Consider the following 26,963-nt stretch of genomic DNA (forward strand, 5'->3'; position numbering starts at 1 on the left):
CGTTGTGATAGCCTTTTTGAGCTGTAGGCAATGACAGTTTAAGAGTTTTGAAAGCCATAGAAGACATAATTTATGCTTAAAACTGTCAAATTGCAGAACAAAATGCAAAGAAAAAACATTTGTTTTGTACATTCCACATTGTCATTCTCTTCTGTCTGGATTTTATCAGTTGGATCATGCCTGATCATATCTTACCTGGATGATAGTAACTTAATGCGGCTAGTTGGTGCTAGGGAGACTTCTCATTGTTAGCCTACTGTTTGTAAAAGAAACGACATTGTAGTTTCAACCTTTTGTAGCTGCCGGCTCTGCATTTTCAAATTTTAGTGCAAGTCAAATGGCTTATTATTGGCTCAAATATTCCTCATCAAAGCCCACTAGAATCTAAAATTATCATTGTAGAATCAGCCAAATGGCTCGATAACTAATTCCGGCAATGACATAGGACATTGGAATTTTCTCCTTGTTCCAGAATCCTAACAATTCCAACCACACCATATTTACAGCTCCAAGTTTTCCCAACAAGGCAATTCTCTAGACACAATGAATCGAGTTTCCATCTGGGTGATCTTCATTTCCTTGTTTCTCCTCCTCAACATGACAAATTCTGTAGAGGAGGAGACCAGAAACTCACTTATAAGCTTTCTTACAAAACTCTCTACCAATAATGGCCAACCTGATCTCATTTTAGGCTGGAACTCGACCCTTGATCCTTGCAAGGACAGCTGGCCTCGTGTTGCCTGCGATCGTCGAAATACTTCTGTGACAAAGTTATTTCTTGAAGGGTTAAATCTCAATGGAACTCTTGATGCCACTTCCCTTTGTAGCAAGCGGCTTGCTGCATCTCTTTATCTTCTTTCTCTTGCTGGCAACAACATTGGTGGAGGAATCCCAGATGGGATTTCAAAATGCAAGCAACTCACTTACATTTATGTAAGAGGAAACCAATTCTCTGGAAACCTTCCCAGCTCGTTTCCCATGTTAGGAAATCTGAAAAGACTTAATATTTCAAACAACAAGTTCTCTGGTAACCTGCCAGAGTTGTCTCGGATCTCAGGTCTGACAATGTTCCTCGTTCAAAACAACCAGCTGAGCGGGGAGATACCCAAATTTGACTTCTCCAATCTTGTGCAATTCGAGGTTTCCAACAACAACTTCAGCGGCCTTATTCCAGACGGTGGCAGCCGTTTCCCTACAAGCAGCTTCTTGGGCAATCCCGGACTATGCGGAGATCCATTGTCACAAAAATGTGTGTCTCTAGAGGAGACAGTGGAAAACAAGTCAAAGGGTGTCTCAAAGGATCAGATTCTTATGTACTCAGGCTATGCTTTGGTTTTTCTCATGTTTATTATTTTCAAGGTGTGCAAAAGAAAAAAGAGAGGAGAAGAGAGGGTTGAGGCAGCAAACAAGGTGGCATCAATTGATGATAGTATAATCAGCAAGCATAACGCTGCATCAAGTGAGTACAAATCAGATGTGAGCAGGTCAGAATACATGGAAATTTCAGCTGAAAGTCAGCTGGTTTCGACCTCTCTGACAGTCCTTGAGAGCCCTGTGGTCAATGGACTGAAATTTGAGGACTTGCTAAGTGCTCCAGCCGAGTTGCTTGGAAGAGGAAAGCATGGTACCCTCTATAAGGTCTTGTTTGAGAATGGGATAGTCCTGGTAGTCAAAAGGATTAAGGATTGGGCAATCTCAAGCACCGAGTTTAAGCAGAGGATGCAGAGGATGGGCCAAGTGAAGCATCCAAATGTAATGCCAGCTCTTGCCTTCTATTGTTCCACATATGAGAAGCTTTTGGTCTATGAATATCATCCCAATGGAAGTCTATTCGGGCTTCTCCATGGTAAATATCACACTTTCAACATCTTTCTGTGTCTTTTTATTTATTTTAACCCCCTAATTAATACAGAATGTTGCTGCTATAATGTACCACAACTTTTATAGAACATATTCTTCCTTCAGACAATTTCATGGAACATAAACAAGTAAAAACGCCCTTTTATACCTCGAGGTCTTGACGATTTGCGGGCGATTTCCGAAAGACCCTACTCTAGAGTGTTACATAGTGTCCTTTTGGTATCAGATTCGAGTGTAACACCTTTATAGGACTTGATGTGCTCTTTTACGTTTTATCTTGAAGGATTCTGAGGCACTAAATGTTATATTTCAGGAACCCCCATGAGCCAAGCATTTGATTGGGCAAGCAGAATTGGTGTTGCAGCTAGCATTTCTGAGGCATTAGCCTTCATGCATCAGGAGCTAAAAGACGATGGGATTGCTCATGGAAACTTGAAATCCTGCAACATCTTGATGAACAAGAATATGGAGCCTTGCATCAGTGAATATGGTCTTATGACGTCTCTGGATAGTAAATATGGCTCATCTCTTACTGGGAGCGAATCATCTAGATCTAGAGCCTTCCAAGGGGACATTTATGGACTTGGTGTCATTCTTCTCGAGCTGCTTACTGGAAAGATGGCACAGAACAGTGGAGTTGACCTGGCAGATTGGGTTGTCTCAGTTGTTCGAGAGGAGTGGACTGCTGAAGTCTTTGACAAGGTCCTAATTTCAGAAGGTGCAAGTGAAGAGAGGCTGCTAAACTTGCTGCAGGTGGCCATTAAATGTGTTAACAATTCGCCTGATGCAAGGCCAAGCATAAATCAAGTTGCTACCATGATCAACACACTAAAAGATGAAGATGATAGATCCATGTCTTTTGAACCATCACTACAGTAATCTCTTGCTTAGCATTAGAAGAAACTTGCCAGAAGAAGCTATATATATATTGTACTTTTCAACCAATAATTGAAAGATCACATTTTGATCCCCCTTAATTTCTTATATCTTAAGAATGATGTTGTAAAATCTCTTTTATCATATTCCCAAAGGAAAACCAATAATTCAATAAGTATCCATCCTTTCAATAACATTTCCATAATTTTCAAACAAAAAACCATGTCACCAGAATTTTCCAGAAACATTTGAAAATGTTTGAGGTTCTTGGTTTTGTAAATGGCACTAACTATAAGCATGGATCAAACAAAACCAAGCAATTTAAAAGGATTAAAGAATGTTTAAAATTCTATGCTTGATTAAGAATTTAAGATACAGAATGAGAGAGAAGTGAAGAACATTCATGGGATATTTTAGAAGCTGAGCATCTTTGGGAGGCCAACGAGGCCCATTAGAGCCGGCAGGCCTTTGTTTTTTTCAGTTTGGAAGAAGGAGCTGTACTTTTCTTGTTGGCATTTTTGGCAACCTTTTCAACATCTATTATTTTGAATGAGTCTCTAGGTTTTTATGCTATTTTAATTTAGTCTTTATAATTAAATTTTTAATTTTTTCTCATGTTTTAAATAGGTTTTTCCATCTACTTATTGTTCAATTAATTAGCGATATGCAATATCAAACGAATTAATTAGTGTCACGTGGCTCTCATTTGACAAATATTGCTAAAGCTCTATAAATGATCTATGTTGTCTTATTTGACAGTACTTATTAATGTTGTCGCTAATAATATTACTTGTTGATGTTGAAGGTTTTGTGCGTGAGCCGACGCATCATCGCTAATATTTTCTTATCAATGACAACTCTTTTTATTTTCGCAAATATAAATCTTACCCAAAATCACAATGGGCCGTCACTCAAATATACATTCAACTATAAATAGGTCAAGTCGTGGCTGATAATGTACACATATATATGAGTACCTAGATTTTCTTAGCTCTATTTGCAAAAGAAAACTTTGAAGATTCACAAAAATCTTAAAAATATACCCTGAATTGGAGGTCCCCATAGAGTGGTAGTGAGCATATGAGAAGACTTTCCTTATTGCTGCAGGGAGGGCATCAATTAGCCAGGAATATTGGGGATGTATAATGAACACCATTAATTGTGGTTATTATGGCTTATGGAGCCAACTTTTTTAGTTTGTCTAACTAAAATCATTACACTTTCCATGACACTCACTGTATGTCTTGTAACCATGTAATGATGAAAACGAGCCAGAAATCAAACAAGTAATAAATTCACCATTCTCTTGGTGTTCACCACCCTACCATGATAATGACCTTCATGCAGCTATCTATGACTTTGTGATCATGCAGGTGGAAGATTGTAGCTGCAAGTGTTCTTGATTTTAAGATCGTTATTGGGACCAGAAAACAGGAAATTAACAAGATTTTCCGAGGGATCTGCTGGGGTTGTGAGATAATGGGTTTCATAAGATGCCTAGGATTGTGCTTGACATAACTTGTTTGACACAAACTCTCATTCTTTATGGCTTTAATGATGTCAAGATGACATTATTTATGACATATATACAACATATATATACGTTGAATTTTCTTATGACATTTAATTTCCTCGTTCGACATTGATCCTCTATGGCATTACATCGATCATCCTTCCCAGAAGAACTTGACCACTAGTTCAAATTTTTTGTTTCCTTTATCGTTTTGGATCTCTAACCAACTAATTAACTATCCCACATGAATTACTTTTTTTTTTTAAAAAAAAAAAAAACACACCAATCCCACATGAATTATCAAAGACAATGTAATTAAAGCACATAAAAATAATGTACAAAATATCTAGCGGAAAAAAAGTTGTAGAATTACCTTCAAATTTCAATCATACTTGTTCAAGCAACTTAGAAAAACTAGCAACAAAAACTCCGAAGAAATATTTTAGTAAAAAAGTATTTTATAAGGAAAAATTCACTTTACTTCCCTGAAGTTTCAAGAGTTTTTTAATTTGAACTCCAACGTTTAAAAATTGGCAATGTACCCCCATAATGTTTCAAAAATTTTCAATTTAAACCTCACATTACTAATTTCCGTAAAATTGGACGGAAATCTAAGAAATTACATAATTACCCTCAGGATTTTTTTTTAAAAAAATTCCGTCCAATTTAACGGAAATTAGTAACGAAAAGTTTAAATTGAAAATTTTTGAAACATTAGGGGATACATTGCCAATTTTTAAACTTTGGGGTTCAAATTAAAAAACTCCTGAAACTTCAAAGGAGTAAAGTGGATTTTCCCCTATTTTCTAAGCATTATCATCTGGCTAGCCAAATGTTACTTTAATTAGTCAAGATGTTGAAATGGAAGGGAAAGGAGTTGCATTTGGCTCAAGAATTTGAAGAAATATTTGATGATCGAGCTCACTCATCAAATACAAAAACAAACCAGATATGCTACCCACGCGATGGGTGGCATGGTCCCCACGCACCATCCGCGCTCAGATCTACCACTCACGCGACAGCGCGTGGTCCCCACAAGCCCGCGAGTGGATACCCCTTGCCGCTCATGCTCCTCCGACCGCCTGCCTGCTGTCGGAGTTCAGATCATTGTTGTAGTTTTTTTTTTTTTTTTTTTTTTTTTTTATGTTTTCCTGTATTTTCTGTTTCTGTTGTGTTTTGCTTTATTTTCTGTTTCTTATGGGTTATTGTTTCTCTGATCTGAAGTGGTTTGACCTTATGGAGGAAACTTTTGTTGTCAGCATTCGTCCTTCAACGACTCCTATACGGTTTTCTACAATACATTTCCTGCAACTACCTCTTAACAGAAGTAGTTGTATTCACCGCTTGGGACTCTTAACTAAGTCATTTTACCATTTGTCAACCGCTGTGTGCGACCCTTGAAAATGCCCAGCTTGTTTATGTTTCATCTAGATCATGAATGAAATTATTACCTATACTTTTTTACTGTTACTATTACCAATTACATACTATATTTTATCATTTGGGTTTGTTGTAGGGGTGTCCACTTCTTTGTTGTTGTTCGATCCCATGTAACCCACTTTCCCTTATTTGAATAGAAGAAAAAAGAAAAAAAAACAAAAACATAAACATACCACATATTTTTAATCTCTAACATTCTCTCTCATTTCAAGAAATAATAAAGAAATCATCGACAAAAAATATTTAAATGGAATCATAAAAGTAAATAGTCAAAATAGAGAGCCAAAAGTAGATAATTGAAATAGAAAATTGTAATTTTTTTTAGCTAAAATTGAGAGCAAATTTGTTGAGCCAGATGTAAATGCTTACCTATGCCCAATAATACCTTACAAATGGAATACACATGCTCGGTTATTTATAAACTAGGTCAAGGATCTTCAATTAAAATTTTATCTTAATTTGTGTCTAGTTAAACCTTATGTGACATGCCGGCCACACTTTAATTATTATGAGATATCTAGCCGACAATGCTTATTTACTAAGACCATCTTCCCAAATAATTCTCCACTCTAAACACTGCACCAGCTAGATAGAATGTTATCTTTTAGAAGTAGCTAGTCGGCATGGCAAATAATCATCATCAAATGGCAACTATCTTAACAAATAGAAATGATTAAGGTGAGAGAAACAAATATGAGTAATGCTATAAGTTTTCGTAGAGTCCTCTTATAGTCATTTCAAATGTGATGTGGCTTTTAAAATCATCAATAGATCAAAAGTCAATAAATTACATCTCAAATTCAACGGTAATTTTAAAAGTCACATTACATTTAAAATAGGGAAAATTACAGTTTACCCCCCCCCCAAAGTTGACAGTGTTTTTCAATTCGAACATCAAAGTTTTAATTTTTGCAATCCACCCCCGCAAAGTTCCAATTTTTTTCAATTCGACCATTATTATCCCAAAATTCTCATATTGCCCTTGATTTTTATTTATTTTTTATGAAAAAAAATAAATAAATTTGGAGTTGCAAAAATGACGAGATGGCCAAAGGGGTGGCTACGGCCAACCCGAATTTTATTTTTAATTTTTTATAAAAAAATAAAAAAAAAAATAAAAATTAGGGGCAATATGGGAAGTTTTGGATACAATTGGTCAAATTGCAAAAATTTAAAACTTTGGGGGTGGATTGCAAAAATTAAAACTTTGGTGTTCGAATTGAAAAACGTTGTCAACTTTAAGGGGTAAACTGTAATTTTTCCTTTAAAATAACTCTAGAAGGACTCTAAGAGACTTATATATAGCATTACTCAACAAATCTGCCCTAGTGAGGTGGGGAGTTGAACTACGAAAGCAGTTGTCATCTACCTACCTAACGGCCACCAGTCCTCTTCCTTCTTAATTATTTTCCTTAAACTTGCAGCTAATATGCAATTGTCGGCCTAAAGTCTTCTCACCTAATTGACTTTAGAAGGAAGACAAAAGAAGCAGTCACATGATCATCACCCTTTGAAGGCAAATTACACAGCCAAAATATCCAACAAATACAAGTAATATCTTGCACCAAGTTACTCAAGAAATGTGATATAAAAGAGTTGCATTTGGAAGCAACCAAATCTGCACAGGATGTATAAAGACAAACCAAAAAGATTAATGAATACTTGCTTGAATTAGAATTGTTTCACATTGCAAGTCTTCTACATAATTGGAGCTTTCATTTGATTGAGACAGACATTATAGCTCGCTTGTGTTCTCCCACTTTGTATGTATTCGTGTTTTTTCCTTCTACTCACCAATGAGAATTTCAAGGCTAAAAAACCACCGCTTACTCGCGTAAGTAGTCGGACAATAATGTGAATAATGATACTCTTCATACTGGGTGACTAACTGACTGATGTGACGTGTTTTAATGAGTTTAAGAGCATTAGTAAAACATATACCCCAAACATTTTCATAGTATATAATGTCGATTTCATGTTCATGATTTTCATGAGTTTCATTTTTCACCACTTGATTACGATATAAAGAAGAGCCATCAAATTCTCTAGCCTACACCCTAATCCATTGGAACACTTCTCTAGAAGCCCAGAAGAGGAGTGGAAACTGCTTTTGAAATGAGCCCAGGCCAACCTTGAACCCCTCATTTGAGAGTTGAGATTTGAGATTGGCGCTTTGTCGCTTATGGTTGACCGTAGCACTCTCACGCGCTCTTCTTGGCACGTGGAGCAAAATTTAGCGTCTCTTTTTGGCATCCTTTACATCTCACTTTGGAAACTATGCCGCTGCCACCATTCTGGCTTTCTTTGGTTTTGTTCTACCAGAAACTTAGATAGAGAAAGAGAGAGAGAGGAGAGAGGGAGGGAGATTTTTATTTTTTGGTCAGAGAGCGACCCATTTCACTTTCCTCTTCTTTGTGCTATATAAGTGACTCAAAAAAGCTTGGGGCTTTAGGGTTTTCTGCTGGGAGAGCATCATATTTCTCAAGAGCTTTTTTATAATACATAAATGGTGGACTCCCCAGAATCAAGTTTGGTAAGCTCCAGATTATTATCATATATTCTATGTCAGCTTCTATCTTATTATTGCTCAATCAGTGACTTCACTTTCATTGCAAATCATGCATAATTTTTTTTAAAAAGCATCTGGAAGCGCTACACAAACAAATAGCTACTACCTTCAACTATCTTAAATCTGAGTGCGAAAGCTCTAGTCTTTAAGGGGGGCGTTGCATGTTGCATCAATGACAAGGAAGCAGCGTTTGATTTTAGCTTTGGTAGTCTCGAAATGAGTTTCGTTTGTTTTTGAATAGAAAGAGTAGGAATTTCCTTTACATGGTTTCTGAGTGTGCCCATATGATCTGTGGGATGTCAGAGTACAAAGAGCAGAAGTGGTTTTTGGAGCATACTCATTTGAAGATGTCTTCGATTCAGCATCAACTACAGCTAAAAGATGGTTATTTGAGCTACCCACCTCCTGTTTCTCCTTCATTCTCATCTCCATATACTGGTACTTTTCATAAAGAATCAACCCCTTCATCATCTGGTACTAGAATAAGCCCAGCTCTTCTTTTCATTATAGTAATTCTGGCTGTACTATTTTTCATCTCTGGTCTACTCCACCTTCTTGTTAGATTTCTCGTAAAGCACCCATCTTCCTCTGCATCTACTCGATCTAATAGATACCCAGAAATTTCTAGCTCTGATGCTCTCCAGAGACAGCTACAACAACTCTTCCATCTCCATGACTCTGGCCTAGATCAAGCTTTTATAGATGCTCTTCCTGTTTTCCAGTATAAAGAGATAGTGGGTCTCAAGGAGCCATTTGATTGTGCCGTTTGTCTCTGTGAATTTTCTGAGAAAGACAAGCTCAGATTACTTCCGATGTGTAGCCACGCTTTCCATATCAATTGTATAGACACTTGGCTCTTATCAAATTCAACATGTCCTCTTTGCAGAGGGACCCTCTTCAATCCCGGATTTTCCATTGAAAACCCAATTTTTGATTTTGATGATTTGAGAGAAGAAGATGGTTGTAGTGGTGATGGACAAAACCGGTTCACTTCTAGTCAAAAAAAAGTGGAAATGGAAGAAATTGTAGTCGAGAAGGGGGGTTTCCCAGTGAGACTTGGTAAATTCAGAAAGCCAGATGTTGAAGCAGGGGAGACTGAAGTGGGAGAGACCAGTAGCAGTAATTTAGATGCAAGAAGATGTTTTTCTATGGGATCGTATCAGTATGTACTTGGCAACTCAGAACTCCGGGTTGCCTTGTACCATGATCGACAAGGCCTCGACATAAAGCTCGCAAGAGGGATAGAACATAATGGGAATTCTTCCGTTGATGGGGATGTGGAAGGGAAGAAGATTGGTACTGTGACTAAAGGTGAGAGCTATTCTGTTTCCAAGATCTGGCAGTGGTCAAAGAAAGGCAAATTTTCAAGTTCTTCAGATGTCCAGATGGGCATGCCACCTTCTCTTAATACGGAATTGCCATGGATGAGTAAACCACAAGGGACATGAAGGTATCTGTATGATTGTTTTCTTGGTCTATATTCCATCCATTGATTAAAGCTTGTTATGCTTTAGCTATTCTTACTGAAAAGTTTTCAAGATGCTAATTCACCAATTATCCTAAATGGTTGTGTCATACTCTGATTCTACAGCATCTTTTTGTTTTTGAAACCTGAAAATTACTTCTTTCATGGGTTTTTTTTTTTTTTTCTTCGTATTTTGGGATGTGACAGTAGAGGATGTGTGTAGATGACCCCCAGTTGGGATGAGGCTTTGATGAACACATGATGTCTCGTGTCTTATAATAGAGAATATGATATGATTTTTTCTGTTTGCCTTTGCAAATCTTAATGATTCAAGAGCCAACCTTGTGGAACCCATCTTAGTGGGAGAAATCTGATACATTTACTAGTTCAAGGGTTATGTCAACTATGAATATGAATGTAGAAGAGAAGTGTAGGCACCCGATTTGTTGAATAAAAATCAATTTCCTAGCCGGCTTGGAATGGCTATTGGCTAATAAAGGAACATCGTCTTAACATATTTTTCTCAAAATTTCTTATCTATATTATACCATCTAAATAGTTTCATTTTCCATCTCAACCTTGCTGCACAAGACCACCGAACATATTGTGATGCTAATATGAAGCATAAATTTGTCTTAGGACTTAAAATTCCCAATCTTTCGCCAGACAGTCCTTTCTGTTCTCCAAACAAACTTAATATTTTCTAGCTATCAAACATATAAATTTTCTCTCTCTCTCTCTCAAGCCACCGGTAGAATTCACGCCCAGCTAGTTAAAGGTTACTTTGACAAGCCGGATGTAAATTTGGGTAAGTATGTAACTGCATCTGGATAGCTATTTTAACCCAAAAATTGGTGAGCTGATATAGCTTTCACCAAATTTGGTTATCTCACCAATCTTTATATAAGACAAATAAAGAGGAAGATGTATGTATTTTGAAAAAAAAATGAATAGTTAATTTGATTAGAGGGTAAATTTGCTTAGCTTGTACATGATCTATGGGAAGGAGACAAGTGCTCATGCTTTCTTGCCTTTTGAGGCGTTGGGTTTTTTTTTAATCTCCTTTAATTTTTCATGTACCCTTTTGGGATGTTGTGTACATAATCTTTTGCGCCGAGTGATCTCTGAAATGGGCAGTTGGACAGTGGTGGTGGGATCCATGAAAGCTGTATGACAGAATCTTTCATTCTGGTAATATGAGACCTTTGGTTCAGAAATTGGCTGTACTGGCAATGCTGTGGGGTCCTACTTTGCCCTTCGCATGTGGCTTTGTTGAAAATTTCCAAGTATTTCTCATTTGATTTCAAATGTGGTGATTATCAATCGATCTCAAGTTTAGCACCTTTGGGAAAGTGTCTCTATACGGTCCATTAATATAAGAAACAGTCAAATGAGATTGAAAAAGCGGTAAAAGAAAAGACAGAAAAAGAGAAAGTTGTACCCAAAATATAAAAACAAAAGATAAGATAAAATAAAAAAGTGGGGATTCTGACTCTTCCTTTGGCCTTTATAATTCCTACAATAATTCTCTTTCATTGTTTTCCGAAATAATACTACTAAAGTTCTTATTTTGGAGAGTGTGGTCGGTGCGATATTCAGATATCATGATACCAACTGCACCAATTGAGTGCCACAATACATAATCTCATGGGGAATAATATTGTCTTTTTCGAGCTCCAATGGAAAATGCAGCACGCCCACCAACCAATATTCATTGAAAATTTGAACTACAACGAAGGGGGCATGCATTTTTCATGTTTGATTAAACTGCACTCTCACCAACCCACATTACTTAAACTACACTGAAGGGGCTCCACATTCTTGTTGTTTATTACAATTTAAAAGAAGGGGTTGCGGAGTCTACTTGCTTTGGGCAAGTGAGTTTCGTATCTTAGATTGCTCGGAATAGAGAAGCCTTGCAACTTTGAATACACACATCTATATAAGTTGATCCACTGAAATGGAAGTACACATGAACAAATCGAATTAAGTTGAAGGCCAACCAAGATTGCTCGGAATAGGGGAGCCTTGCAACTTTGAATACACGCATCTATAGAAGTTGATCCACTGAAATGGAATTACACTTGAGCAAATCGGATTAAGTTGAAAGCCAGCCAAACCCAATTGATAGGACAAAATTGATGATTTTCCTCATTGGGGGTGGTCATGACCACCATCGATGTGCCATATGGTGGTCGTGACTACCAGATGACTAAGATATTTTGGTCACAACCACCCTTGCGCAGTAGTTGGGGGTAGCACTAACCAGGAGGAGATGGATGTGCTATTCCTATGTTATTTTTATAAGTAAATGTATTTTTAAAAAATTTGTTGAAAATTTTCATTTCAATTAGAAAATTTGGCCATTCTCATTCACATGTTATCACCAAACAAATGAATATCAATGGTCATTATATTTCAACTTCTTGTATTGCTAGTAATACTCATCCCTATTCCCCCGATAATTATCATTCTAGTATACCAAACGTGCCCTAAAGCAAGAAACATATGAGATTAGCTATGGTGCTTCTTATCTTTCATTGTAATTACCAATACCCCACAACTTAATCTTGCGTCAGGGCCGGTCCAACCATTAGGCGAGTTAGGCCTGCGCTTAGAGCCCCAATTTCATAAGCCCCAAAAAAAAATTTCTAAGACCAAAAAAAAAAAAAAAAAAATTGCATAAAAATTTAAGACCCTCAACATGCTTAAAAAAATATTATTACTTGTTTATAATATGAAGGCCCTCAACATTCTTTTTTGAGGCCTTCAACGTGCTTTATATATATATATTTTATAATATGGAGGTCCTAGCATGCTTTATGCAGAACGGCCTCAAGGCCCTCAACATGTTTAAAAAAATATATATGTTATTTGTTTATAATAATGAGGCACTCAACATATTTTCTTAAGGCCTTCAACATGCTTTAAAAAAATAATTTTATTTTTTTGATAATATTGAGGTCCTCAGCATGCTTTCGCTGCACAACGACCACAACTCACAAGGCCCACATCATGCTTCCTTAGCTGTACAGTAAAAAATAGAACAATAAAACCACAAATCAGTTTTATTGTTCTATATATATATATATATATATATATATATATAAATCGTGTTTGTTTAATTTTTTTAATATTTTTAATCAAATATTTCTACCAAAAAATATGCATTTGGATATGAAAAACTTTTTTTAAAAAAAAAAGAGTAGAAAAGCTGATTGAATCTCAAAAAGGGGCTCTAAATAAATTTGTTATTAGCAATAAACAAAATATAGATGATGATTTAGGTGAAAAACTTGTAAATGAACTAGAAATTCATTAAAAAGAATTAGAAGATAATGAAAATACTATTTATATATCTAAGTCTATTGATACAAATATTTGAATAGTATCTAACTCTATCCCTTTCCTCATTTGAATAGGGAAAAAAAAAAAAAAAAAACTCTATTGTTACAAATATTTATGACCCAGGCCAATAGAAAAATATTGATGCAAAATTAAGAGATTTATTAGTAGAAAAGGGGTCCAATAAGATAGTAATATAGATTTTCCTAAAGATGAAAATTCTAAGCATTTTTTTAGTACATATTATATACGAAAATTATCAAATAGGAAGAAGCATAATAGAAAATGACTAGTTTATTCAAAAGATTTAGATAGAGTATTTTGTGGGGAATAATGATTTTTAAATAAAAATATAAAAATAATAATATTAAAATAAATATTATTTAATTAATATTTAAATATTTTAAAAATTAAAGCTCAATTTAAAAGTTTCGCTTAAGGCCCTAAAAACCATTGGCCGGCCCTGTCTTGCGTATATTGATATAACTATATACTGCAACTTTTAGTTAATTCATATAATAGACGCAAGAGATACAGTTGCAATCAAGGAGGAAGACATCTTAGGTGCAACTTGTTAGGGCAAAACGAGTCTGGTCTGGTCCAGTTGGTATCTTTTTGTGCAGCCATGCGCACATGCCTCAGTCTTTCAACATTCTTAATTAGATACATATATTTGTGTGTTCGTGAATTATTGGGAAGATGATCACCAAATATATTTCACCATCCATTGAACCATTGAAGTGTGTGGGACCAAATGTTTAGCTTGCTTATCTCCAACATCATCGATAAATACGTGAAGGGCTGGCTGTGTGTTTGGGGGGGATGATCAAGGAAATGGAAGAGTGGTCATGGATGGCCTGCCAAAAGGTGAGAATGAAAGAAAATGATGACAAGGGAGAAAAGGCCCAGAAGAAGTCTGTCCACAGCCACAGTCAATTGGTGGTGAAAGAGAGGCCTTTCACAAACAAAAGTTGTGTTGAATTTTGCAGGACACAAGGAGCGGCAGTGCACGTTTGTTAGTGCCCTGCCTTGTCAAGACTCTCAACACCACTTCAAAAGCTGGAGAAGGAAAGGATTGTGGGATTTGGGATCTGCATCTGTAATGGGAAATCACCCAATTGGATTTGGTGCGTGTCATATTCCCGTAAACATAGAACACAAGACAAGAGTGTCACGCGTCGTCCTGTATTCTATGCACACCAAACAAAACATAAGACGCAAGCCTTATTATCTCATAATAATTTTCGATTCATAATTATGGACCTCACAATGTTATTGATTGCGGTATAACGAGTTTACATATAACTTGATTTTCCTTCTTTGAAAATCAGAAGTGACAATAATCATTTTTTTTTCACCATAGTTAGCGTCCAAATATCTTCTTCTTCTTCTTCTTCTTTTGTTAATGACGAGGTTTTTATCCCGACCACTCCTTCGATACCTTCACCCATACCACACACTTTGGACATTTATTAAATCACTTGGAGACCTTGAAAATAACCACATGAAAGTATGCTAAAGGTGAGGTGACCCAAGTACCACTTGCCATAGGGATTTAGACTGTAGGATTTGTAGGAGTTGACAATTTTTAATGAATAGCTCAAAATAAGCCACATGGTATAATAGGAGAATAAAAAAAAAAACGATAAAGCTAAAGAGTCAATAATATGTCTATATATATATATATATATATATATATATATATTCTCTTACAAATTCAATAGATCAACAATTAAATTTGTGGAGTCCACGTAAGTCTGCAAATTTAATGATTGATTTGTAAGATAATATGAGAAAAAATTGACAAAATATTAACACTAATCATTTCTTAAAGCTAAAAGGGGTGGTCAAGAGAGTAATCGGGCGTAACTATAATTGGCCGAATTGTTTCAAAATAATTAGTGAAAATGGTCCATTAATTAACTTGAAACAGTTTATGAGAGTGAATTGACTACTTCCATAACCTGTTTTGAATGGTTTCGCCATTCTAAAGCTGGTTGGCCGAAGAATTGAAAAAACAAAGAGTCCGAATTTTTTTTATAAGATTAATGGTACAACATAATCTTGATAATTTATTTATTTAAAAAGAATAGTATGAAATTTAAAGAATTGCAAATTCATAAGAATTAGAAGTGCAAGTACAACTCCCAACATGACATGGCTCTAAACCACATTTGTCCTTAAAAAACATGCTAATTTCATAGTAATGATTCGGTGCAAATAATAAGCTTGAAGGGTCTTGATACGATTACACTATTTTTCATCACGCGCTGGTCTGAAAACCATTTTTTTTAACAGATGAGTCGGGTCATATAATAAGCTTGAAGAGTCTTGATACGGTTACGCCATTTCTCAGCAGGGTTCGAAAACCCTTTGTTTTTGCAGATGAGTCAGGTCATTTATTTGATTCATACTTAACTATTATAAAGATGACAGTCTCCTTTGCCTTTTATATTTTTGTAATTCTTCTCTTTCTCCTCTTCCCCATGTTGAATAGAAGACAAAAACCATAAACAAAAAAGGTAATTCATAATACCCAAAAAAAAAAACACACTACTCTTTGAATAATTCATAATCATATACAACCGCAACTCCTTTTCAATTTCTTTACCACACAGTATATAGATTATTCTGAACAGAAAAAATAAAATAAAATAAAAATAAATACATTATTACATTTCGCAATACAAAACAAAAAAAAAATCTAGCGCGCGCCACGTGTTATCTACGCCAGCGTGCCATAAATTAGATTAAAAAAAAAAAAGTCAACCAGCCAACCACCACGAGTTTCTCCACCAAAATCGGTACTGCGCTCTCTACGCGCGGCGCAGCGAACCAAACCGCCGACAATTTCGAAAAAACCGCCCGCTCGTTCTCTTACGTCAGGTACGCGTCACGTGAAAGCCGGCCCTTCCCTCCCCAAATCCATCGACGACTTGGCCGAGGCCGGGATCGCGGCGTACCGGCACGAGAAGTCTCGGCCGAGAAAGTCGTCGTCGAAATGATCGTTCTGCCCCGGGCCCTCGTCGAAGTTCAAGGCGTAACTCAGAGGGTCGTAGTGGAATTTCACCTGCCTATAGTTGTTGTTATTGTTCTTGTTGAACCTGCGGATGAAGGTCTTCCATTTCGGACCTGCCACGAGCTCCGACCAATCCCGGAGCCTCTTCCACCCCCGGGTCCACCACCGGTCCTCGCTCTCCGCCGTCCGAATCCGCTCCCACCACACCGATCCGACGGTGGAGCCTCGCCCGGAGCCCAAGCACGGAACACATAGGCAGCAGCCTCTGTTCGCGAAGAAGAGCTCCTGCGCGTCGTCGTTTTCGCGCGGGGAGATTTCCGGCGTTTGGCCCGAAGACATTTTGCGACGGAGAAAGAGAAATGAGAGAAAGAGAGAGAGAGTTTCTGGGAACCCTTACCCTAATTCTCTCCCTCTCTCGCTCTCTCTTTGTCTCTTTGGGGGAGAAATAAGGAGGCGTAACGGAAGCCTCGCTGCCTCTGAGTGGGTTAGCATCGCCGGGAATTAAGGGAGGTCATTTATAGGAGTTTGTATTAATTCTTTATTGTTTTTTTTTTTGGGGTTCTCTCTAATAATGGTTTTTTATTTTTATTATTAATTAAGTTGTTTATACTTAATGCAAGTTTGCAACAGCTCATTTCCTTTCTTTTCCCTTTGTATCATGATTTGTAATTGTACCTTGAGATTTACATGTTTTATATCGGTGTTATTAGATATATATACTAAAAAAAAAACGATTATTATAAGTTGTTAATCATATACTCTTAATCATTATAAGTCATCACAATAGATATAGATGATCATATTTAACCCTTTGAATGTAAGATTAAGATTAAAGCTTATTTAATATTAATTAATCATTTTCACGGGAATTCACTTGGTGTTCATAGAAATAGCTGTTAGTTGTTAATAATCCATCTGTCATACTGGGTAGCACGTTTCTCTTCGCTATTGTCATTAACGGTCGAAACTGGAAGTAAAGATCCAGTGCGGTCGTGAATTCTTTACACTCTGCTGGTGAATCTGATATCACCGTTAAAGCTTCTTATGCCATTGGAAGGGAATATTTTAGTAATAAAATAGTTGCAATGTGGTGGGATCCATGGCTTTGGAAGATCAGAGAATCTAATAGTCGGTGTTGGCTAATCACATACTTTAATTGAGGAGTGATGGTAGATGTGGTATTGCCGATCCACTTTTATATTGTTTAAATAATAATAATAATAATAATAATGGACTTTGCAGATTCCTACACCTGAAAAGAATTAATTCATGTAATATTTCTCTAACTATACTAAAAAGTACAAATTATTGGTGTTAGAAGGAGTTATTACTAGAATTATGGTTGAAGCTGTCTTCTTCCTGATTGGCTCTGTTTGATACATTGGGCCTGACGAGTCTTAATTGTCCATTTAAAATGATAATCTTTTATGGAATATATGCTCTTTCAAATTTTTATGGAAAACTATATTTATTTATTTTCTCAAATTTACCCTCAATTTGTAATTTTTTTTTTTTTTTTTTTTTTGACATGTTCGCACAAGAGGAGGGATGTGGATTCGAACTAGAGACCTCCGCTTTATTAGGCATGATCCTAACTAATTCAAGCACCTCTTGGAGACTCTCAATTTGTAATTTAGCTTTTCACTTAACTTCCTCCATTGGGGTATTTTGTTAAATCTGATGAAAATTTTGTCAGATGCAATACATGTAACCCAAAATGATAATAATACCCTTGTGTTCGAATTTTTATTTTATTTTTTTTGAAAAAAAAAAAGACCAAGGAGGGGATCTCTCCATAGTTAGGAAAAAGGGTTTATATTTTTAATCTAAGGAAATAATTTTACTTTTATACATATGATAGGGTCATGGTAAAAATCTGCCACTCATTTTGCTGGTCATAAAAGACCAGCTCCGGTCCGAATTTGCACAAACTTCAATTTCTTAAATTCAAAATCTACACTTGACAACAAAAAAATGTGGAAAATCTAACCAAAATGCTTACTTGTATAAGTCTTAAGTTTTGAAGGGAAAATATGGTTATCTAAAACAAAATTGTAGTCCAAAATAAGTGGTCAATTGGCATATATAGTTTTTTTGCTTTACTTTCTTTTTCAATGCTTTCTTAAGGAAGAAGTAATGTTCACATCTATTTTACACCAAATGACGTGACTTATTATATCAGTCATTTAAAAAAAAAAAAAAAACTTAAAACATGCAATATTAACTACTGTGAAATGAATGTAAAAAGTAGCATTACTCATCTCGTCATAGGATAGGAAGGCAAAAATCACACTCTAAATTGGGGAGCAGTGTCAGTTCAAGCATCCTCCATGGAAGAATGGTCAAAACCATTCATCAGCATATGAAGCTCTGCAAACAGTTTCAAAACATATTTATCTAGAATGGGGATGTCCTGAAATTTTCTGCCTGAATTCAGAATCTGGCAAGAAATGAGAGGGGAGTTGGGGGGTTTGCCAACACATGGTTTCTCACTTAGGAAACTCAAAAATGCTGACATTAAAACATAGGAATAGAGAAAAATTTGGTCAAAGAAGCACTTTGAACAGGAATCTTAATTTCAACTAAGCTGGTATTGGTTTCTCATCTCCATATTAGCCTCAAGATTCCACCCCAATTGTTCAACCCCTCTCTCTCTCTCTCTCTTTGAGTTTTCGTGCATGCTTCGCAACATAGTCACTATTCTCGTGTGTGTTTGAACAGGTCATGCATTTTTCCACCATTTCCACAAGCTTATCACCATCTCTGATCACTATAAATACCAAGCTTTACATCCCAATTTCACATCCCAATTTCTCTACAAACTAAAGAGAAACTTTCTTGCTACATTACTTCATGGCCAGAGAACTCCAAGTTCGCCATTTCCTTGTCCTTGTTATTTTCTTAAGCTTCTTTTTGCTATCCTCTACCATACAAGCCCGCACTTTGCATGCTCAAACTCCTCACCACCATGCCATAATGAAGCCCTCTGGAAGCCATGGAGATGGAGTAACGGGTTATTATATTACTGAAGTTCTTGGCAACTGGGGAACTAACAATTATGATACAATCTTACCCAGAAGAGATCTTTCAGGTCCAAGCCCCGGGGATAATCATTAACTCGTTAATGGTGCATACATTACCGTCCGGACGACCCAAAAACAGAGCATCAAATGTGTCTCAATGCACCTTAGTTGAAATAATTGTTTGTTTAGGAGGAAATTTGAATTACTTGTAGACCAGTATGAATTAATACAGGGTGAAATAAATTATTATGTTCTGGGTCATTGTAATTTAATCCAACATCTCTTGAATAAAGTCTTTGTAATTGCATTTGCTACATACAAATTGTTGTTGAATGGAGTAATGTGGTCGTGCCATGAGAATTTACTTTTTGTGAAGAAGAATTTAAGTTGGTGGTGGAAGAATTTTCAGAATCAGCCATGAATGACGTGAGTCAAGGGGTAAAATACCATAATACAACACAGAATAACGTTCTTGATGATGATGCGGTACGTGGACTGGGAAAGCCCAGTTAGGAAATGGGCCGCAGGAGAACGATTTTGCATATTTTCAAGAAAAAGTATTGTTGGATTTTTCAATCCAAAAAAGATAAATATATATATATATATATGAATAAAGCAATATATATATATATATATATATATATATATAGTCTTTAACATGAGAAGGTTACCCCTACTAGGTGATTGTGCCGCTGTAAGATTGACTACTACTTTACCATTAAAGTCTAATTCAAGTCAGCTACACATTTGACTTGTTTTGATTGGAGAAGGATATATATTTCCCTTTCAAGACGAGTGTTAATATTTTATTTTAAGGTTAAATAAGTTCTTTGGTACCCTTAGTAATTAAGGGTCAATGAAAAACATTATAAAAATAAAAAATAAAAAACACATTGGTCGTGGGTCACAAATAACAATTGTCAATGTTCATAACAGATGGTGGCAAAGAATAATGTTTTGGAAGACTCACGACTTTTCTAATTGACGGGTTCCAAAGTCGAATTAAGGATCATGTGGGTTTCGAATGGATTGACTGAGATGGGAATCGATGAAGCCAAGGCTTTGTGACTGATGAGAGACTTCCAGGATTTGCAAACACTCGGATTAGGGATTTGACAGATAGTCACAATAGAATTTTTAAAGGAGTATTTTTGTCTTCTCAAAAAGTGAAAACAAAAAAATATTCGTCAAATATAAGTAACTTGATAACTCTCGAATAACTTATATGGGGCTGTGGCACAAACCTATCTTTTTGTACCCTCCAATGAGATATTGACATTTCAACTTAAAAAAATAAAACAAACACACAAGATCACATCCAAATTTACTAAAAATTAAAAAATCTCACATCACATATATGAATGTGATTTGGTGGATTTGTTTTATTTTCTTAAGTTATACTAATTAAGTTGAGGTGTCAATATCTCATTGGAGAGCACAAAAAGATGTATTTGGACCACAACACCGTAGAAATTTGAAGTCTCTTTCCAAATTTATTAATTTTTTTTTTTTTTTGGAAAATTACAAAGAAAGAGGCATTAAGTGTTTTTATTTGCAAAACAGCAAAAGTAAATAATGCTAAAAGAACTTCTACCACTCAATTAGATTATGAAAAGACCAACTTCAGTCCTAATTTGCATAAACTTCCATTTCTTAAGTTCCAAAATCTAGACTTGACCCCAAAAAACTGTGGCAAATTTACATTTGTTTAATCAAAGACTAACGCCACGTTAATTAATATTCAATAAGTATGATAAATGAATATGAAAATTAACATCAGTACTCTTTACCAAAAATCTTGTTCCGGTAGTCTTAAGCTTTGAAGGGAAGCACTTAGACAGTTAGACCGGATATTAGCCAACACAGAAGGGAAGCACTTGGAAAACTTAAAAATTCTATCATCAAACCCTAGCAAGTAGAGAAGAATTTGGTCAAACAACATCAAACCCTAGCGAATAGAGAAGAATTTGGTGAGACAGCATTTTGGACCGGAATCTAAATTCAACTTATAAGCTGGTCTTGGTTTCTCACTGATTTGAGATAAGCCTCAAGCTTGTCACCCAAGATTCCACCCCCAACACTTGAACCTCTCTCTCTTTGAGTTTCCTTGCATGCTTCGTAACATACTCACCATTCTCATGCGTCTTTGAACCGGGCATGCATTTTTCCACCATTTCCACAACCTTATCACCATCTCTGATCACTATAAATACCAAACTTTACCACCCAATTTCACATCCCAATTTCTCTACAAACTAAAGAGAAAACTTAATTCCCTGCTACATTACTTTATGGCTGGAGAACTCCAAGCTCGTCATTTCCTTGTCCTTGCTATTTTGGTGAGCATCTTTTTTCTATCTTCTACCATACAAGCCCGCTCTCTGCATGCTCAAACTCATTGCCACCATGCCATAATGAATCCCGCTGGAAGCCATGGAGTGACAGGTTATTATATTAGTGAAGTTCATGGCCCTCTGGGAATTAAGAATTCTGATCCAATATTAAACAGAAGGGAACTTTCGGATTCAAACCCAGCTGAGGGAGGTCCAAGCGACGGGGCTAAGCATTAACTCGTTAATGGTGCATACATTACTGTCCGGACGACCCAAAAACAGAGCATAAATGTGTCTCAAGACACCTTAGTTGAAATAATTGTTAATTTAAGAGGAAATTTGATTTACTTGTAGAGTATGAGTTAATACAGATGAAATAAAATTATTATGCTCTGGATCATTGTAATATAATCCAATATCTATTGAATAAAGTCTCTGCAATTTCATTTGCTACTTAGAAATTGTTGTTGAACGGTGTAATGTGCTCCTGCCATGAGAATTATAGATCGATGTTGTTAAATTATTAAACTTACTATTTATTATTAAATTAAACTTTTGGGATATGAGATAATTTAATGTACGTAGAATTTTGTGTTGGAAGAACTCTCAGAATCAGCCATGAATGACGTGAGTCAAGGGGTGAAATACCATAATACAACACAAAATAACGTTCTTGAAGATGATGAGGTACATGGACTGGGAAAGCCCAGTTAGCTTGTCTCCTCCCGGTTTATAATCCCGCCAAATTGTTTCTTCTTCGTTATAGTTTGATCATAAAGATGAGTGAAAATGTATTAGATCAGAGGACAGAGGGTGATTGGAAAGGATGAATGGTTTGAAAAATATTTCATTTCCTAGATCCTCCCATGATCCCATCCAATGTTTTCTTACTAGTCGTAGTCCATCATTCTTTTGTAGTTTGCTAACATATATATGCTTGCTCTCTCATTTCATTTTGTTTATGTTCCATGCATGAAATGAAGCTTGATCTGTGTCATGACGTCGCCGGAGGACCTTGCTTCTTAGTGTTTACTGTAGAAGATGGAAACGGCGCGGCCAATAATACCAAGTTTTTTTTTTAAATTTATTTATTTTATTTATAAATATATATAATTAAATATAATTTTTTTAAAAATTAATTATATAGACACGTGTCAATTTGTTATTAGTGTTGACGTGTCAGTTTCTATTTCCTTTGTTGCTGTTGCATCATAGAGAGCTGAGGCGAACCAATGTTTGGTGGGTTGCCTTCCAGCGGAGTTATTGTACATCCATGGTTAATCATGCATTATCCAGACCTAAATAAATAAAGCAGCAAAAATATAATGTGTTTATTTGTTAATGTGGATATGTAGTATATTGTTTTCGATATTTGTTATATGTTTGACGCATTTTATATATTGTTGGGCAGAATCCATTTATTCTTCTATATTTATTTTCCTCAATTTTTGAGTGTCAAAAAGTCTTGGATAATATCCTCCAGGGTGTTAAAAAATAAAATAAAAATTAAAAAAAACTATGATTTATCGGAAATTTGTTTCAAGTATTTGGAATTGAAAAATATTACATGAACTCTCTTTTTTATATTTTTAAGTGCGTACTTTCAAATGTTATAGTAAAAAGCTGACGTGCCAACTGTCATATTAGAATGTAAGAACTTCTGAATTTACCCGTACATTAGTGTGGTATCGCATCTAATTGGTAAACTGTATGTACACACTTTTCCTCATTATCCAAATTTTTTTAAAAAATAAAAAAGAAAAAAGAAAAAAAAAAGGGAGGTGTTGGATAATGTAAAAGTAAATGTCACAATTACCCAATCGGTGCAATTTTTCAGTTCAACCGCTAGTAAAGAAACTCATTACTTGTATCTATATAGGGGTTATAAAATGTGATTTAAGCCACGTGTGGTACAATGAGTCAAGAGAATCCAATAATCAGTAACGAAGAAATGAAACTATCTATAACTAGGTAAAAAGATCTATGTTAAGAGATGGTTCAACTACGAAGTATGAGATTTAACTATTAAAAAAAAAAAAAAAAAAAATCAACGGAAATCTAAAATTAAAGCTGGAAATCTCTTGTAAATTCGAAGGAATTGCAATTCTAATTGCAACCTAAAAAATTTTTAATGGCTTTTTGGCAAAACTAATTGAAATCTTTCCCAGAGAAAAAAAAATAAAGTGAAAAAATAAAATAAAAATAACGTGAGAAAAGTGAAAAGGCAGTACATTTTGATTTATGCCCACCACCCCAAAAGGGGAAAAAAAGAGAAAAAGCTAGCTTAAGAACAAAGTGGGATTTGGGTTTAGGTGAGGATAAATCTTGCATGGGGTTTGAGATGACCGGGTAATGAGTCGGATTAAGATCAGGTGCTTAGGTATTGCACTTTTGCAATAGTCTAATATGAGACGTTTATATTATTCTATCATATCAGCAAAAACACTTAACATTCTTTTTCCACCAATTCTAGAGTGATTGACTACTCCTTTGACTTTTTAGGGTGGCCGAACCACTCTAACAACCATTGAGGTGGTTCATCCACTTTCAAACAGCTAAAAAGGTGGCCGGCCACCTCTAGTAGTGGTGGTGAAAAACTATGAGGCTAGTGATGGTGACATAGTTTAGAAAGAAAGAACTTTAAATTTTAATTTTTGACTGACGTGACAAAACCTGAGTTTTTCATTTAAAATGATCTGGGTTACATAGGATTTCAATCCATGCGAGTGAAGGGAGAAAAGGCAGAGCTATAAGTGGGTTCATTTTCTTGGTTTTTGAGAGGATTTTGGTGATGGGAGTGAACCTGTCTTGGGATTTGCAAAGAACGATGGATCAGCTTGTTTGAACGAAGGGTGCTTGTTAATCAGCTTGTTTGAGACAATCTTGCCAACAAAGACGAGGTTCGAGGCATTTTTCTGCCTCTATGACCTATGGGGATTATTTTCCATTACCTGAAGATTATTTTTTGGCCGACAATTTAACCCCAACATCAGAAAACACAGAATATTAGAGTTCCAGAGGTGATTTTTCTGCAGAACAAACAGACAACCCGAGTAACAAATTTGAGAATTTACTTTCTCAAACCTTTCATTTTCATTCAAAATCACATTCAATGTTAGATTATAAGTTCAGGTTTCTGGGTTCCCTCTACTCCTAGAGTACATAATGGCTGGCTCCTTCAAATTCAAAGGCCATGGACAGAAGAACCCTTATCCCCGCTCCACAATACAACACCCCTGAAAGATGATACATCAATTTGATATTTATGAAAGGATATCTCAACGCCCCCACCAAATTAGATCTACAAATCAACTCCTCCCTAATCTTCTCCGACTTCTTCGTCATCTTCTTCAGGAGCCTCTCTCAACCACTGCAACCAGAAAACACACATATGAAGATGCAAATATTATATTACAACAAACAAATCAGGTGAAGTCTAAGAGAGGCATGATACATCAATCTTAAGTCTAAGAGAGGCATGATTCATCATCTATGCAGCGTGGCATAGATGATGGCCACGCTGCAAGAACAACTAAATGATTTCTTTTTTCCTTTAGAAAAGAGGAAAGGAGAACGATGAATAGTTATACTTTAATGAATTCTTCCGACTTCTTAACAAAAACTTTATCGAAATCATCAGCGTCTTTTTTCTCATCATCCCACTTTAGAATAGCATCTTCTTGTATAATTTCTTTGTCGTACAGAAGCCACAGTATCTGTAAAAGAACATAACAATGACTTGAATAAGCAGAATAACTACACAAAATACGATCAAAGCAAGACAAAAGCAAAAAGAACTAAGAATGCAAACAATCTCCATAATTTCTAATCACATGGCACCTATTTTGGCCAAGAATACGTTTCAACTCAACCTAACCAACCGTATCTCACAAACCAAAAACCGAGACTATAGCAGGACGCGCTGCCGCTAGAGGAAGAGAGAGGGAGAGCTTATTGGCCGAGAGAGAGAGAGAGAATATATATATATATATATATATATATATATATATTGATCAACATGCCGCATTGTCAATAGATATTATAGATCGAGGGCAATATTGATGAATTTTTTCTAAAACTTCCTCGAACTATATTGATGTGATGTCATCTTCAGGATGCAAGAACAAGCACAAAATGTGTGTCATGTGAACCAAAATATCATCATAGGGAACCACAACATCAAAGAAAATTATATATTGAAGCGAAGTGCACATCTCATTCTCTTCTGATGAGATCTACATTATAAAGTATAAAGATAAATATACTTGTGAGAACAATGGGGAGAACTCGGTGGTAGATTCCAAACACATTTCTTCAAACTTTAGTATTACTTCAATCTGCAAAGTATGCAAGAAAAATTTATTAAAAAGAATTGACTATGAAATAACGAGACTTATTTTGGTAACCATCAAAACCAAGGGAACTGGGTGCACAATATCTAATTACGTTCTAGAACCAAGTTAATCATATTCATTGTGTAAACATTACTAGTCAAAGAAACGGCAACAATTATCTAAAAGGATTTATCATAAACAGACCTCGGCATCAATGTCAGTCAGGAAAGACTTCAGAAGTTTTTGCCATTGTGTAATTACATTCACGGCATTATTAAACAGTTCACCTGAAAAGTAGATTAAGAAGAAAACCAAATTGTTTATTCCATAGATCAAAAGGCAAGGAAAATAATTTTTATACATAAATGAAATCTGTTACACAGAAAGATATGTATAGCATTAGGAAGTAATGTACAAACAAGATATGCTATCATTGAAACAGGACTGAAACCATGACAAGTTCAGTTGATGTGTATCAACCTTATCCTAGCTGGCCCTGGATAGAGCAAACCCCAATCCAAATCCTCACCAATCCCGCCAAGTCCCTCACAAGACAAGGCAGCCAAATGCAAAATCGGGGTACAACAAAATATGGATGCTGTATTGAATGACATAATATGGATGCGTCAATATATATAGCAAATATGTGAAACAGTAAAAACAAGAAAATATGGTAAGTTCTATCAATTATGATGGTAATAGTTGCAGGGCTAGGGTGAAGGGAAGGGCACAAAGAGATTATCCATGAAGCCTAGGATAATCTCTTGGAATGTGAGGGGGCTTAATGAGGGCAATAAGTGTTTGAGGGTGAAAAACATGCTCAGACAATGGAAGGCAGACATTGTGTGCCTTCAGGAGACAAAAATGGAGTATATTTCCAGGAGTTTTGTGAGAAATTTGTGGGGATGTGCGTATGCAGACTGGTGCTTTGTGGCAGCTAGAGGCGCTTCGGGTGGAATCTTATTGATGTGGGATAGAAGGGTGGTCACGAAGCTTGAGGTTTGTGTGGGGGAATTTGTTGCAGCCTGCTCGTTCAAGAATGTGGAGGATGATTTTGTTTGGGCCTTTGCGGGGGTTTACGGTCCGAATTTCGATTCCATTAGACATCGTTTATGGGAAGAGTTAGCTGGTCTCATCAGTTGGTGGGAGGTGCCGTGGTGTATTGGTGGTGATTTCAACGTCACTC

The 26,963-nt window shown here is 35.9% G+C and overlaps 3 protein-coding genes and 1 long non-coding RNA gene across 5 annotated transcripts; 2 read left to right on the top strand and 2 right to left on the bottom strand.

Moving 5' to 3' along the window:
• Window positions 1–543: 543 nt before the first annotated feature.
• On the top strand, window positions 544–2,739 carry LOC132182201 (probable inactive receptor kinase At2g26730). The gene is made up of 2 exons (XM_059595389.1): window positions 544–1,846; window positions 2,174–2,739. Exons 1-2 carry the CDS (start codon window positions 544–546, stop codon window positions 2,737–2,739), a joined length of 1,869 nt encoding a protein of 622 aa, XP_059451372.1.
• Window positions 2,740–7,991: 5,252 nt separating this feature from the next.
• Window positions 7,992–9,833, top strand: LOC132183306 (RING-H2 finger protein ATL46). 2 transcript variants are annotated; one of them, XM_059596713.1, is made up of 2 exons: window positions 7,992–8,222; window positions 8,330–9,833. In XM_059596713.1, exon 2 carries the CDS (start codon window positions 8,522–8,524, stop codon window positions 9,704–9,706), a length of 1,185 nt encoding a protein of 394 aa, XP_059452696.1. In that variant the 5' UTR covers window positions 7,992–8,222; window positions 8,330–8,521; the 3' UTR covers window positions 9,707–9,833. The 2 variants fall into 2 exon arrangements, with proteins under 2 accessions (XP_059452696.1, XP_059452698.1); XM_059596715.1 differs by having other exon boundaries at window positions 8,562–9,833.
• Window positions 9,834–15,690: 5,857 nt separating this feature from the next.
• On the bottom strand, window positions 15,691–16,602 carry LOC132183127 (uncharacterized). The gene has a single exon (XM_059596524.1). The coding sequence runs from the start codon at window positions 16,424–16,426 to the stop codon at window positions 15,962–15,964; it is 465 nt and encodes a 154-aa protein (XP_059452507.1). The 5' UTR covers window positions 16,427–16,602; the 3' UTR covers window positions 15,691–15,961.
• A 7,893-nt stretch (window positions 16,603–24,495) lies between these two features.
• Window positions 24,496–26,344, bottom strand: LOC132181159 (uncharacterized). The gene is made up of 5 exons (XR_009440226.1): window positions 26,258–26,344; window positions 25,982–26,064; window positions 25,709–25,780; window positions 25,034–25,159; window positions 24,496–24,813 (listed from the first exon to the last, which is right to left on the bottom strand). It is a non-coding gene; the product is annotated as an uncharacterized LOC132181159 (long non-coding RNA).
• Window positions 26,345–26,963: the final 619 nt, after the last annotated feature.

This window comes from Corylus avellana, chromosome ca5 (genome assembly GCF_901000735.1).
Source record: "Corylus avellana chromosome ca5, CavTom2PMs-1.0".
NCBI classification, from domain to species: domain Eukaryota; kingdom Viridiplantae; phylum Streptophyta; class Magnoliopsida; order Fagales; family Betulaceae; genus Corylus; species Corylus avellana.

Excerpts from the sequence above, each read along its gene's own strand:
- LOC132182201 (XM_059595389.1), top strand. The coding sequence starts at position 544 with ATGAATCGAGTTTCCATCTGGGTGATCTTCATTTCCTTGTTTCTCCTC. Across the intron at positions 1,847-2,173 it reads TCTATTCGGGCTTCTCCATG|GAACCCCCATGAGCCAAGCA; the intron begins GTAAATATCACA and ends GTTATATTTCAG.
- LOC132183306 (XM_059596713.1), top strand. The coding sequence starts at position 8,522 with ATGGTTTCTGAGTGTGCCCATATGATCTGTGGGATGTCAGAGTACAAA.
- LOC132183127 (XM_059596524.1), bottom strand. The coding sequence starts at position 16,426 with ATGTCTTCGGGCCAAACGCCGGAAATCTCCCCGCGCGAAAACGACGAC.